At 42.2% G+C, this 16,075-nt stretch overlaps 1 protein-coding gene across 1 annotated transcript; it reads left to right on the top strand.

Moving 5' to 3' along the window:
* The first annotated feature begins 243 nt into the window (after positions 1–243).
* LOC118938311 lies at positions 244–8,971 on the top strand. The gene is made up of 5 exons (XM_036941284.1): positions 244–830; positions 1,733–1,824; positions 4,859–4,957; positions 6,371–6,541; positions 7,802–8,971. Exons 1-5 carry the CDS (start codon positions 758–760, stop codon positions 7,994–7,996), a joined length of 630 nt encoding a protein of 209 aa, XP_036797179.1. The 5' UTR covers positions 244–757; the 3' UTR covers positions 7,997–8,971.
* Positions 8,972–16,075: the final 7,104 nt, after the last annotated feature.

Genomic DNA, 16,075 nt, shown 5'->3' with positions numbered 1-16,075 from the left:
CATTGCACCCTATCCCATCACAGGCATCTCCAAGGTAAACTGTGACTACAACGCTGGAATGTGATGTCCTCCTGGCTGATTTGGACCCTAATATTGGGATTCCCAACCAAGAGAACTATTTAGGCTTCTTACTTTGTAAACTTTAAGATATTGTAAAGCGTGATGTTGTGTGAACGCAATCAATAAGTTACATTTAATCAAATACATAAACTATTTGCTTTAGCGTGTTATAGTCTGGTTGATGGTTAAACCTATCTAGTCTGTCATGAAGAATACAAGCTAGTGCATTTCTGAACGATTGATCGAATAAAGTTGGATTTAGCCTATGATCTGTCAAGAAAATGCAACAGAAAAACCTTTATTACATTGTCTCAACATTATGAAAAAAGGCTTCGGTGTGCTGCTATGAGTTCAGTGGCTACTTAATTAACCAGTTTCAGCCAAGTTGCCTCCTTGGCGACTGCGCGCGCGTGTCTATCAACATCGTACAAGGACTGTTTGTTGTCCGGTGCCCGGCGACGTCACGGAATTTGAGAGCGCGACAGTGCGCCCTAGGACTCAAATACTGTGGCAAGTTTACCGACGTGAGTTTTCCTGATCCGACTCTTGTTTGGAGCTCGTATCTCTTGCATTGGAATAGTACAAGGGATAAGGAAAATAATCAGAATCTATGATCTCGGTCCCTTTGATGAAAACAGTCCCATTTTACCCTCTGACTTCATGATCCAATTGGGTATAGACAGTCTATTCGCCAGAGATGTCCACCGCTGCAACTCCAACCACCCCCTCCCAGTTAACATCGGATCAACTCACGGTCATTGTGGCAGCATGTAAGTAAGATTTGAATCTCTCAAAATGTCCAATTTTCCATGAAATTGATGGTGGCATTTGAGCATAGATCAGAATCAGATATAATCTTAGGCATATTTTTGTAATTAACCCATCTGTTATGATAAACAGGCGTATTGGCATGTCACTTTTGCCTGTTACATTAATAACAGTTGTAAGTGTTCATTCGTTTTCTTTGGACAAAACACAACTATTGTAAAGTTGTAGAAAGGCTACACTGTTGCAGTTATGTGGACCACTGACCTATGCTATAGATCTGGATGGGGAGTCTGTTGCCTCAGCAGGTTGTTCACACCAGTGATGGATCCTTTTACTTCATCAAATCACTGCTGTGGTGGTGTGATAAGGAATATGTTGAATACACGGTTCGCCAGCTGCTGTCACTGTAGATAGCAGCCTATTTGCCTACCACGTTAGATATGAAGCGTACCTATTTTTAGAACCTATCTGTAATATCTTGAAGCTACTAGTGTTCCTCTTGGACTTGTTTTGTATCAGAAGATGAATTACGTGGTTGACTTCACATTTATATTTGATAGTAAATTAATTTGAAGTGTGGAAAATCGACTGCGACTAACATTTCAATAGCCAATTATCCCTGTCCACAGATTGAGAAACATATTGTGAACAGCGTTCCATTAAATAGTCTACACAGTATGTCCACACAGCGTTTCAACTTAATTACCTGTGACCTGAGCAGGAAAAACTTTGTCCCCTAGCAACAGCATATTACAGTGTTCTGAACACTATAGTAAATATTACTTTACATTAATTAGACTGGGGCATTACGTAATGTACCTTTTGTACAAGTGCATGTCCATTATCATTTTGATGCATTGTTAACAGCGGGTGATGAGTTTTCTCTTCTCCTCTCATTTACTAGTTTCAGGTCTGGTGTTCTTTGTGGTGATCGTGGTGCTGCTGTCCATATACCGGAAAGAACCTCACTGCTGCAAGGACACCCATGGAGACATGGTAAGGACCTTGAGCTCACTCACTATATTTTATTGAAAGATACAATTAATGAGAAATTGTCCCTTGTAAACAAACCATAAATTAAAGTTAGGCACAGATACAGATTAGATGTGACTGAGGCCAAATGTACCATGCAAAGTAAATGTAGCGCCATTAAGAGGTGTCACGTTTAATTTGCATGGCTATGGGAACAGGCCCAGAATAAACTTGATATGATCACTGTAAAACCATGCATTTGCATTTCATGGAATTAACAGTGCTCTGGCTATGAGCTCCAGCTTCCATAACTATCCTTGAGTACCAAAGGAATCATGAGTCACAGTGTGTGGCGAGGCAGCATTGACAAATGCTATTGATACTTGCGCCAATCTTGTGATGTGTCAACACCACTACAATGAGAATATTACAACAGATTGTTTAGCTAAACATTTTACTCAAAACATGTTGTATGAAAACATATGAATGGCTAACACAGGGCGGAGGAAAATCTGATCTTGACTGCAAACAAGAATATCCTGCACAGCCTACTGGCAAATCTCACCCAGAAACTGGATACAATATTCCGTGTTCCCCTGAGTGAGGAACACAAACACTGGCACAGAGGAGGAGTCTTCAGTATCATTGTTGACCTCCTTTCCTCTCCCTCCCAGAGAATAGAACTTAGTAGACAGTGTCTTATATGAAGGCAGTATCTTATATGAATGGTACCATGATGGATGCCTAAAGTATGGAGGTTCATACATATCAATACTATTTAGCAACTTCAAACTATGACCAATATTCAAGTCCCTAACCTGATACAGGAAATAGGGAACAGGAAGTATAAACTCTCCATAGAGGTCAGTTTTCAGTTTCTGCCCATCCTTCATGTTTCCTCTTCCTGACTTGCATCCCTGGGGTAGGGTTAGTATGTTATCTCTGGAGAACAGGGACACTACTCATACCTTCCAACTCGTTCCCTTTCTCAGAGAGACAGGAAACATCAACATCTCCTTTGTCTCTGCTATGTTTGGCTCTGGCCTGAACAGATTAGAGAAAAGTTTTGCTGTCTCTTGTCAGGAATAGACAGGCTTGTCCTTTTGTACATGTCAGCCATTTTGACCTGCTGTCAGCTAGAGTAACCCACACATGACACATCAGACAACATTGCTCGTCACTATTTCCTAACATATTGTCAGTGTGGGGAGTGGAGTCTAGTCTATATAGTAAACAGTGGGTGACAGGGTGTAAATATGGAAAGATCTTGGTGGGTATGGAGATGACCTCTGGGATCTGTACTGGGTGAAAGAATACACAGCTAGCTGGTGGTGTGAGCAAAGTAAAAAATCAAGTTTCCTGACGATTTAAGTTGTTTTTTTATATAGAAACCGATTTGTTGAAATCAGTTTGTTGTTTTTGGTGTCCCTGTTATGTCGTTTACACATTCCCTGAAATCCTATCCAGTCACCCATATAGTCATAGTGACTGGTTAACTGAGGCATGTTGCAGAAGAGGGTGGTTTTGTTACAAGATCATTACAAGGACACCAACCTGAAGGCAAGCCAGATTTCGAGGGAGGCTCACATGGAAAAAAGCCTCTATTATTGTTTTCTATGGAACGTTTACTTTCCTCTATATGTGTTGTTGCCACATACCTTTCCCTGCTTCAGTTTTCTCCATGAATAATGGCCAGACCCTCCTGTGGGTGTTGGGGACAATGGCTCTCCTTCAGGTCGTGGCACTGAAAAAGGCACACTGCCGATGGGGTCCTCCCCCCACTTCAGCTCTGATTTTACACGGTTGTGCTTTTTCACGCTGGGTGAATCAGAGGCAGTAAACAAAAGGACATCTCCCTTTTTTATCCTGAAGACTTTTTTTCGCCCCTTGAAAGTGAAAACTAGCGAGGGAAAGTGACCTCTGACATCAATTTTTCTGTGGCGTCTCTCTCTGTCACATGCTGGAGGGGTGGTGACAAAGGTCAAACTGCATCACTGGGAACGTGAGTGATGTCCCCGTTCGGGCAGACATCAAAACTGGCCCTGATGTTTTGAAGGTGACCATTTTGTCAATATGAACAAGCCTACTTCCCTATGCGTGATTCGCAGTGGGGCAATTTTCCTATGTAAATTGCTACAACCGTTCTCCTATTCATCACGCATCCTCATTTTAATTTATTTAATTTAACCTTTATTTAACTAGGCAAGTCAGTTAAGAACAAATTATTATTTACTGTGACGACCAAACCCTAACCCGGACGACGCTGGGCCAATTGGGACTCCCAAGCACGGCCGGTTGTGATGCTGGATTGAACTCTGTCAGGCAAAAAAATCCTTTGTTGTAATGCTGTGTAATGTTGTCCAAAGTAACTATGGGGGCCATAATGTGTATTTGAGCATGCTTGTTGAGAGGAACCTGCTACAGTTACAAGGAAAGAGAGAGATGCTGAAAAGGTCACACTGTGTGGTTTCTTGCTAGGGACCCTGGTGACACAGTAGGACACTGTATTGTCCCCCAATACAAAGAGACTCATTTAAGCCCAGGGTAATCACCTAGTTTTCCGGCAGGGCTTTTGAAGAATTCCAGCACCTCATACAGTGTGAGCCTGCCTAATCTTGTTTGAAATGGGTGGGACTGGGAGGAGGAACGGAAATCATAGGGTGGTCATCTTATAGGCTAGATCATTTATGGTATTGCTAAAACAGTCAGGTCCAAAACGAATGAAACAAGGCATGACAATTGGTCAATGAGGCTGAAATTAGGGAATGCCTTCCTAATTGGGACGTTGGGCTAGCCTTGTAATTACCAGGCTGATTACCACTGCATTATCAAAACAGAATGTAAGCTCGCAAGACTTTCGGAATGTTGTACAAGGTTAACGTTGAGCAGATTGTAGACATTCAGTCTCTATTTTAATTAGATTCTCGTTGAGATCTCAAATTTAAATGTAGGGTTGTTAGAAGTTGTTCAGTCATCTCTGTAGTTAATGTGCTAATGGAGGGTTCATCATACTATAGTCTAACTCACATTAATCACGGTTCCCTCTGTTCTCCTGCAGGATGCCCCTCCTCAGTACTACAGCAGCAGACAGACACTGGTGGGAAACCCCTGTCTGGAACAGACTCATGACATCATACACGACAACACACACTCACAGGTAAAAAGGCCCAGCACTGGGTGGGTCAATACGTTTTCAGTCAATACGTTGTCAGACCCAGTGATACCTGTGTTTGTGTGTGTGTGTGTGGTGGGGGGGGGGGCTATCCAAAGTCGCTGTAATCATAAATGCATTAATATTTGAATGGTCGTCAATCATCATTAAGTAGTTTATACCTGCACCGGGATTATTATGCGCACAGATTGATACAAGGCAATGTGCAACGAGCAGACAAGTCAGAACCACGGAGAAAGAATTAGGCCTAGGCTACACCTTGCTCTTTAGATAAGTCAGACAGTAAACTAAATAACATCAATCATGCAAGATCAGGTAGACTGCAGTCTACACCATAAGCAGCAAACACATCCACATCAATTTGATAGGCTATTGCTCTCTGTAGTCAAGCACAAGGAACTGAATCCCATGTGTCTACTACTGTGCTATAGTTCAACCTAATTATGTAATATAGAATAGACTACTTTTGCGTTCATATGCCATTTAAAAACAAGTTACAGGGGAGAACATTATAGTAAACCCACTCACCAAACAGATGTGTCGTGTCATGGGGTAAAAGATCATTCATGCGTAATCATGCAATGTAAAATTGTAAATACATTTTGAAATGTCCAACGAACAGGCAGAACCTAATCTGAACTAACATCTATATATATTGTCGAAAATAAGAAATTATACGGTTTATATCCCTGAATAAATTCTCTTTCAACTTAAAATTGAGCTCATGAGACCCTGCTCAAATTGTCACTCTTTTTAAATAGTAACCATTCCAGTCATGAGATGTGCATCTCACTTCGCACTTGCAATTCTTTGCTTTTCAAAAATATTATTTTCTATTTATTTTGTTATATATTCCATAATATTTTACTTATAAAATAGAGGTGTCTTGACTGTGATAAGGGCACAGGAATATAAAAGTGTATTTTCTACTAAGTTAACCAACAAGGCTATTGCCAATGCAATTTCATATATCCATAATCACCAGCAGCTAACCAGCAGCGCAGCGCCAGTCTCAGGCCAGGGGGCCCCTCAAGGGGGTATAGCGACACACATGTACATTGCTTTATAAAATAAGCAATACCGGCTCAGACCAATTCCAAGATTTAATCAAATCATATTATATATACATTTGTCATGTTTTATAGTGTTAAATAATATTTATTTTATTTGTTTTTGGGTACAATGTATTTCTTGTAAAAAATCTCCAGGAACAGGAGTCCCCGCTTCTGCTGTGTGTGGATAGGTTTATTGCTCTGATGCGCATAGTCAGCAGTGATGCACTGACAAGGATTCTCCATGACCAAACAGACACCAGCAGTATCTTCCATCAAAGTGTTTGTGACATCTCTCTAACTGTACCATTGTGTTCCCCGGCTGTCTGCTTCTTCTCTCCATCAGTCAGGGCAGCTGTTCCTTATCGGCCTGCCCTCCAGCTACCGCCTGCCCTCCCTGGAGGCGCCCCTCCCCAGGCTGCCCTCCTACGAGAGTGTCAGGAAGAAGGACCGCCAGAGACAGATACACATGATGATCGCTGACCGTTTCGGCCTCAACGGCGCCATGCTGACTGAGGTAAGATACCGGGGGGTGGACGGGTACCATTGAGATAAGTGGCATGTGTCCTCATAAGTATTGAACGCTGCCTCAGCCGCCTGAAAGTGTAGGTTATTGAACGTTACCAAAGTTCGTCTTTAGTTCATTATTAAAGAGCCTCACATATATAATCTATTTACTCCTAAATGCAGTGGCCTATAAAAGAGAATAAATGAGAGGTTTTGTTCATTATGAATGTGCTGTCACAGGATAACTGGAGCTTGTTCTAAGATGAAACACTATTCAGAACGCCGTAAATAGGAGCCCTATCATCTCATCTTCTGCTGTAGTGATGCACAGACTGCACATTCCCAGGTTTTACCGTGTTGATCTTTCGCCGGGGCTTTGACTTGCGTAATGCTCGAGCAAACAAAGTAATGAGAAAAAGGCAATTCAAACATAATTAAAGCTTGTGTCCTCAGTGTAAACAGTGGCAGAGAATGCAGCTTTGTGCTTTTTTCCTCCTTTACTCGTCTTTTTTTGCTCCTCTTTTTCTTTAGTAAACGTCCCAGTGAATACGTGCCCTCCCATCAGTCCCCCATCCTGTCACCGGTAGCTCAAAGTGGCCCCTGTCAGACTTTAGAGGGGTTCTGATGGCCCATAATTGCTCTGTCTGTGCTGTGGCCCGTAGGGGCTGGAGTGAAACTTTGTTGCGTTTTACGTGTGTGGTGTTTTTATAGGCGCGCAGGGCTGTCCTTGCCGCCCGCGGGGGCCCCAAGCAATTAAAAGATAAGGGGTTAGTCAGGGAGTGAGGAGCTGGCTGATGACGGAGATAGGCTCTGTACTGGAGGAGTGATGCTAAAGGCAGCCCGGGTGCTGCCAACCTAATCTGTCATGTAAACGCTAACATGATGCCATTAGGTTTGATGTTAGAGATCATGTATCAGCCAATACACGCTAGGAAACACCTACACCTGGGAAATGGAGTATGTAATCTTAGATGGGATGTATTTTTAGAAGGTCATGGGTTATTTTGTTGTGTGTGTGGAATATATAGCGTTTAACATTTTCAGTACGTTTTATAGCCTCAATTATGAGTGTTAACATTTATTTATTTATTTAACCTTTATTTTAGGAGGGTGACTCATTCTAAGTGGCTCACTTTGCCACAAAGTATAGCTTGATATGATGAGCCGCGACACACACAAATCAAGCCATCCACTCACCCATTTGACACGTACCCACCTACCCTAGGTTCTAAAGCAGTGTTAACCAAAGCTTACTCTTTCTCTCCCACAGCCGCCTCCAACGTATGAGGAGAGCATCCGCCACTCCATTGAAGTGCCCTCTGACATTCTGGGGTCTGTAATAGACGCCCCTCATCCCCAGAACATTTACCCTCCGCACCCTGGCACAGACTTTACCACTCAGTCAGAGGTAACCACTCAGTGCCCATCCACTCAGGATGCCAACAGTGCCACCCTACCAGTCTGAATCCTCAGACTCGCTACTGACACACGATGACAAGGACAACTGGAGTATTGATGCTTTTTATCCATCTTGATGTGCCAAACTGGTCAGAGGATAACAGACAGGGGAAATGCACACATTCTCAATAGGTTGAATCAGACCCAGCAGCCAATGGGTTGACTGTACTGTAGGAACATCCTGCAGTGACAGTATGCTGGAAGATAGTGACCAAAGATGGTGAAATTCTACATTGCGGGTTACTCCATACTGACAAACTTGAATGTTTAAATGTTGACAAACTTGAATGTTGTCAGTTGTGATTTTAAACTGGAGCCTAAATAAGATTGATGAACTGGGAAGACTTGGATTGCCATTCTTCAGTGAAAAGGGAAACCGTCCTGTAGATGACCAATACCATGGCAATATGTGTCTGAGGTGGCAGGTTCTAATGCCAAAGTTAACTGTAAGAGGAGACAGGCCAGGTAGAAAGACACTCCATGACAAATGTGCTGCTGAAAAACAAAGACTATTTTGCTGTGAACAGAAAAAGCACCAAAAAGGGAAGAACGATCTTTAGATTTTTTTAAAATGTTTCTCATATTTTCTACATTTGATCATGGTAACCCCTTTTGATCATTTTATGGATTAAAGTAATCTGGATTATTGTTTTTTGGGAAACTGTGTTGTAGCAAGTCCTTTTCTGAGTAAAATCACTCTCCTCTTTTAGTGCAACGTACGAGCCAAAAACGTATAAGCGTAAGATGTAAAATGCTCATATGTCCTACCCTGCTGAGCTTGGGTTGTACAGCTGAGCCAGCTACAACTTGTAAGTGAGTCAACAACACCAAACCTGTGTTGGCTCTGGTAACGGGTCTTAAATGCCCAATGCAGCCGTTTTTATATCAAATAATTTATGGGTAACAATAATGTACCTTACTGTGATGGTTTTCTATTAAAATTATCAAAATGGTTTTTTGTTGCTTTTAAGCTTTTTAAGCGTTAAACGTTTTAACAAGCAAGATTTGTGGTCCGAGTGGGGAGGAGAAAAGGGAAAACTAGTTGTTATTGTTAGAGAGGTTTGGAACTCTTTATTATTAATCTATGAACTAATTTACCACCTGGTGATGTCACCAGGCATGCCAAAACTTCACCATGCAAAACCTGCTGTTTAGAAAGTCCTATTTAGAATGTATTTTCAACCAGGAAATAATACTGATCAAATCTTGTTAGTTTCATCAGCTGTTGTACAATATGATGCAAAACACAGAAAACTGAATTTTGACTGCACGGGGCCTTTAAGATACAATTCAGCATTGAGATTGTGGGAAGTGTTAACTAAGTAGCTAGCTTTGTTTATTCAAGAGCTCTGTGAACAGTGAATGAGAATGGCTGTGTAAAAAGCTTTTTTTGTTTGTTGGTTAACTGGGCTGCCTGTCTTAACAGTCCCTGCACAAGCTTGAGAAGAAACCAGTATGAATGACAAGAAAAAGTATGTAATATTTCCCTCACATCCTGTCTGAAACAAAAGTATGAGGTTTCAGCAGCCGTTAGCAAGTAAGTTAGTAAAGGAAATACTTGTATGTTTATACAAGTGTAAGAGTGAGAATTGGAGTTGATGATCATTTATAGACCTGTCTGTCACGTAAACTAATTGAGATGGTGGTGGCTTCTAGATAAAGACATGTTTAACATAGCGCCTGTGTGCTGTCTCTGTCTGGCCTTAATGTCCACTAGTTTCCTTTTCACCTCATTTAACACATGATTTACTTAACAAAAGGCACATCTCAATAGGTGGTCCAGGTATGACATGAACAAGCAGGGGGAGGGGCAGGTGGTACTTTCCTCTTTTGTTCTCTATTGTTCCTCAAACAAGGAGGAGGCTGATGACATCACATCTGACCATCTCCTTTTATTTGATTTATTTAACCTTTATTTAACTAGGCAGTTAAGAACAGTGGGTTAACTGCCTTGTTCAGGGGCAGAACGACAGATTTTTACCTTGTCAGCTCGGGGATTCGATCTAGCAACCTTTCGGTTACTGGCCCAACGCTCTAACTACTAGGCTACCTGCCGCCCTTAACCTGCCACTCCAAAATCCTTGAAGTTAACTTAAAGTTTGCGGTTGTCTCAAATACACTATTTTGCTCAAAACATATTTTTTGAACCCTTTAGTGTATGTATTTATACTTGGGATATTTGAACAGGAAAAGTAAAACAAAATCACTGGAGGACGTCTAACTTTCACTTTCCGAACCCTCTAAACTGCACTTTACATTGGTGGGAGCAGTGTTTTTGTGCATTTTGAATGACCCTGGAACCTAACGATTATACAAGTGAATGAATTACCTGTAAGTTTACTTTGAGCCCACCACCAAGTTACATCTGACCTGTACACACACATTGAACATACGTATGTAAATAATAAACTGTTATTCAATCCAATTGTATTAGCCACATTGGCCGAATACAACAGTAGACCTTACAGTGAAATGCTTACTTACGAGCCCCTAACCAACAATGCAGTTGGATATATGGATAAGATTACGGATAAGAAATAAAAGTAACAAGTAATTCAAGAGCAACAGTAAAATAACAATAGAGAGACTATATACAGGGGGGTAATCTATATTTTCTTAATCATGTAAATTGTTACTTGCAAAAAAGTCATAATGACAGTCTAAGGAGGAAAATGGATGCATCTGTTTCTGTATTAATGAACATATGTTACCTCTGTGCCTTGTCAAAGTTCTTCTCCATCCATTGTCACTCAAAAGCTTGACCTCTGACATCTGGTGGCCAGCTATAGAATTGCAGTCTTGAAGATTACACCATTTTAACTGAAAACTGAACCAACCCACCCAATACTTTTGAGACAATACTCTCACATAAACAAAATGTCACAGTCAGTAATATATTTAACTCATTAGATGAAGTGTCCACAAGGGTTCCATTGTCCTGCTGTTGGGTGTGTAATGAGAGAGAGAGAGAGAGAGAGAGAGAGAGAGAGAGAACAAACAGAGGAACTCAGAGGCCATTAAGCTCCTCACAGTTGGGCAGCACAGCTGGAAACAGCCTAGGGGCAGAATGAGAAGACACTACAGGATGAACAACTTCCATCACTGTCTTCTGACTGACAGACACAAAGTGCATCTGTTTGGTAATCCCCTTGAGCTCTTGTCGTAAAAGATGAGCCCCATATAGTTAATGAGGTCTTACGGTCGTTTGATCCCTTAAAATACAGACCACAAAAAGAGGTGACATGGGGTGCTCTCTTCATCATTGACATCTCAACAGCTATTTAAGCATACAGATTTGGCATTTAGGGGATTAGCACATGCTATATTGAAAGACAGGCTTTGTTAAATGTACAATTACTTTCTGATAACCCTTCAGATTTCAATGAAGGAAAGCAAATAGCGGTGGATTTTTTCTTCAATAAACGTCCTAATCTTCGTAGCCCTTTACACTCGTACCTGTGTATGGATTGAAAATGACAGATTTGGGCACTAATAAGTACCTAAATTGGAATGCAGTTACTGTACAGTAACATGCTATACATGACATCAGAGTTCTGGCTCTGAACTTCACAGTGCTGTATGGGTATTGACTGACAGCTGTTCTGAACTTGAGCACCACGCGTGACAGAGGTTTCCTCAATCACTCCCAGTAATTGGGCAACCTTTGCAAATATTTTGTTGTCTGAGTGAGGGAAATGCTGTAAATGAAGATGAATCAATGTATTCTGAAAGACGAGATGTTGAGGAATACAATAAATACAGCTTTGATGTCATACGAGCAACACAAACATCCATGAGACCAAATGTGAACTTCACATTTCCAAATCATAAAACTCATGTCATATACAGTGTCAGTACTGTCATATACAGTGTCAGTGTTTCTGATCACTATGTTTGATGTACAGTTAGTTACCAGATGACATGGCATCATACCCTGTTTGTTTTTTTTAACAGAAAGAGACGATTTGTTTATTGGGAAGAATATTTGCTGCAGTACACACACCTGAATGCACTATGACACACACCTGAATGCACTATGACTATTTTCTGTGCGCACCAAGATTACAATCTGTTTCTCTGAATTGTCTTGTGAAAGCCTAACATTGTAATGTTATCTTATAACTTAGCTAGTCTTATTGGCAATAGAACAAGCTTTCAAATCATGCCCACCTGATCCAGATTGCGATTTATAATGGACCGTTTTTGGATTGCGTAAACAACAACAGTGATTGTGTGATGGCAGGAATGCAGGGTTGTGTTCCAAACAAAACAACTACAAGTGTGCTTGCTCTAGTTCCTCAACAGCACAGCTAGGAGAGCTCAAAAAAATCCTTATAGTTGAAGACTCTTCTTTAACTCAAAGAAGTGCATTGAAAATGCTTCGGAACTGTGCACACTTTGGAGAGGTGTGTGTGGCCACTTGGAGAGAACAGTTAGTCCTCTCGAACCTACTCACCCAGACCCTTGTCATTTTTTGGGGTCTTATGTTACACCTACCCCATATTCTCCGGGAATAGTCTTATCATGTTACAGAATGTAACAGAGTAGTTTTAGATTTTGTTATCAAGAAATGCGTCAAAAAGTACAGTAAATGTAAAATGCACAGAAAATGAACAGGGTAATGTTTGGATTCGGAGTGTCAGGTGAACTGTTGCGTCCTCACCTTTGATCTAATCATTTTCCCATCATCTCCAAGCTGTTCCCTTTCAATTGCTACCATGGTTATGGATACGATGCTTCGTGGGTGAATGTTGTTGATGTGTGCAGAGGGTCTCTGGTTCGTGCCCAGGTATGGGCGAGGGGACGGTCTAAATTTATACTGTTACAAAAACAGGTTTTAGAAATGTTTTAAAAGTATTCAGACTCTTTACTCAGCACTTTGTTGAAGCACATTTGGCAGCGATTACAGCATTGAGTCTTCTTTGGTATGACGCGACAAACTTGGCACACCTGTATTTAGGGGGTTTCTCCCATTCTTCTCTGCAGATCCCCTCAAACTCTGTCAAGTTGGCTGGGGAGCGTTACTGCACAGCTATTTTCAGGTCTCTCCAGAGATGTTCGATCAGGTTCAAGTCCAGGCTCTGGCTGGGCCACTCAAGGACATTAAGAGACTTGTCCCGAAGCCACTCCAGCGTTGTCTTGGCTGCGTGCTTAGGGTCGTTTTCCTGTTGGAAGGTGAACCTTCGCCCCCAGTCTGAGGTCCTGAACACTGTGGAGCAGGTTTTCATCAAGGATCTCTGTACTTTTCTCTGTTTATCTTTGCCTCGATCCCGACTAGTCTCCCAGTCCCTACCTCTGAAAAACATTCCCACAGCATAATGATGCCACCACCATGCTTCACCGTAGGGATTGTGCCAGGTTTCCTCCAGATGTGATGCTTGGCATTCAGGCCAAAGAGTTCAATCTTGGTTTCATCAGACCAGAGAATCTTGTTTCTCAAGGTCTGAGAGGCTTTAGGTGCCTTTTGGCAAACTCCAAGCGGGCTGTCATGTTGCTTAACCGAGGAGTGGCTTCTGCCTGGCCACTCTACCATAAAGGCCTGATTGGTGGAGTGCTGCAGAGATGGTTGTCCTTCTGGAAGGTTCTCCCATCTCCACAGAGGAACTCTGAAGCTCTGTCAGAGTGACCATCGGGTTCTTGGTCACCTCCCTGACCATGGCCTGTCTCCCCCGATTGCTCAGTTTGGCTGGGCGGCCAGCTCTAGGAAGAGTCTTAGTGGTTCTTCCATTTAAGAATGATGGAGGCCACTGTGTTCTTGGGGACCTTCAATGCTGCAGAATGTTTTTGGTACCCTTCCCCAGATCTGTGTCTCGACACATTCCTGTCTCGGGGCTCTACGGACATTCCTTTGACCTCATGGCCTGTTTTTTTCTCTGACATACACTGTCACTGGTCCACTTACATGCGCACAGGAGCGACAGCACCTCTTCCCCCTCAGGAAGTTAAAAAGGTTTGGCATGGGCCATCAAATTCTCAAAATGTTCTACAGTTGCACCATTGAGAACATCTTGACTGGCTGCACCACAGCTTGGTATGGCAACAGCACCCCCTTGATCGCATAGCACTACAGAGGGTGTTGCATACAGCCCAGTACATCACTGGGGCTGAGCTCCCTGTCATCCAGGACCTCTATATCAGGTGGTGTGATAGGAAAGCCAAGAAAATTGTTAAAAAGACTCCAGCCACCCAAGCCATGGACTATTCTCTCTGCTTCCACACGGCAAGCAGTATCGGTGCATAAAGACAACAACAGACTCCTGAACAGCTTGTATCTCCAAGCCATAAGAATGCTAAATATCTAACAGAATTGCTGCACAGACTACATATATATTTTTTTTCTCTGTCTCTATGCATACTCACAGGACTCTACACACTCACGCACACTGACACTCCAACACACACATAACATGCACATACATTTATACTGACTACAGACACGCACACATACTCACATAGAATCATCATTTACGCTGCTGCTACGCTGTTTATCAAATATCAAATCAAATCTAACTTTATTTGCCACATGCGCCGAATACAAGTGTAGACTTTACTGTGAAATGCTTACTTACAAGCCCTTAACCAACAGTGCAGTTCAAGAAGAAGGAAATATTTACAATGTAGGCTAAAATATCCTGATGTCTAGTCACCTACCCTATACATATACTGAACAGAAATATATACGCAACATGTAAAGTGTTGGTCCCATGTGTCATGACGTTGGCCTGGGGGGGTAGGTTTATGACAGTCATAAATACCTCTTCCCGCCTTTTTCCTCTCTCTACCCTACTGATGTTACATTTGCAAAACCCTTCTGGGAACATCAGAAGGTGGGGGGAAATGAACTACACTGCTCAAAAAAATAAAGGAAACACTTAAACAACACAATGTAACTCCAAGTCAATCACACTTCTGTGAAATCAAACTGTCCACTTAGGAAGCAACACTGATTGACAATAAATTTCACATGCTGTTGTGTAAATGGAATAGATAGGTCTTCACAGATGAAAGCAGGTTCACACTGAGCACATGTGACAGACGTGACAGAGTCTGGAGACGCCGTGGAGAACGTTCTGCTGCCTGCAACATCCTCCAGCATGACCGGTTTGGCAGTGGGTCAGTCATGGTGTGGTGTGGCATTTCTTTGGGGGGCCGCACAGCCCTCCATGTGCTCGCCAGAGGTAGCCTGACTGCCATTAGGTACCGAGATGAGATCCTCAGACTCCTTGTGAGACCATATGCTGGTGCGGTTGGCCCTGGGTTCCTGCTAATGCAAGACAATGCTAGACCTCATGTGGCTGGAGTGTGTCAGCAGTTCCTACAAGAGGAATTGATGCTATGGACTGGCCCGCCCGTTCCCCCAGACCTGAAAGCAATTGAGCACATCTGGCACATCATGTCTCGCTCCATCTACCAACGCCACGTTGCACCACAGACTGTCCAGGAGTTGGCGGATGCTTTAGTCCAGATCTGGGAGGAGATCCCTCAGGAGACCATCCGCCACCTCATCAGGAGATTGCCCAGGCGTTGTAGGGAGGTCATACAGGCACGTGGAGGCCACACACACTACTGAGCCTCATTTTGACTTGTTTTAAGGACATTACATCAAAGTTGGATCAGCCTGTAGTGTGGTTTTCCACTTTAATTTTGAGCGTGACTCCAAATCCAGACCTCCATGGGTTGATAAATTTGATTTCAATTGATAATTTTTGTGTGATTTTGTTGTCAGCACATACAACTATGTAAATAAAAAAGTATTTAATAAGAATATTTCATTCATTCAGATCTAGGATGTGTTATTTTAGTGTTCCCTTAATTTTTTTGAGCAGTGTATATTCTGGTAATCCGACCAATGTATGTGTGGTGGTACTTAATGAATATGATGTCAGTTCGGTTGTCATCTGAGACATTCTCATCAATGATAAGATGACATAAACTCTACAGTGGAAAGTCTACACATCCGAGTTATCGGATTCACATGGAATTGTTGTTCAATTTAAATGTTTGAATATGAAATTATTTGTGATGGGATGAAATGTGATTTTTCATAAGGTTAGGGCTCTGCTCAACCAGTGGCCCGCCCCTGTGT

Source organism: Oncorhynchus mykiss, chromosome 13 (assembly GCF_013265735.2).
Source record: "Oncorhynchus mykiss isolate Arlee chromosome 13, USDA_OmykA_1.1, whole genome shotgun sequence".
Taxonomy (NCBI): domain Eukaryota; kingdom Metazoa; phylum Chordata; class Actinopteri; order Salmoniformes; family Salmonidae; genus Oncorhynchus; species Oncorhynchus mykiss.
Note: the sequence above shows the minus strand (reverse complement) of the source record. Positions and strands in the feature narration are given on the sequence as shown.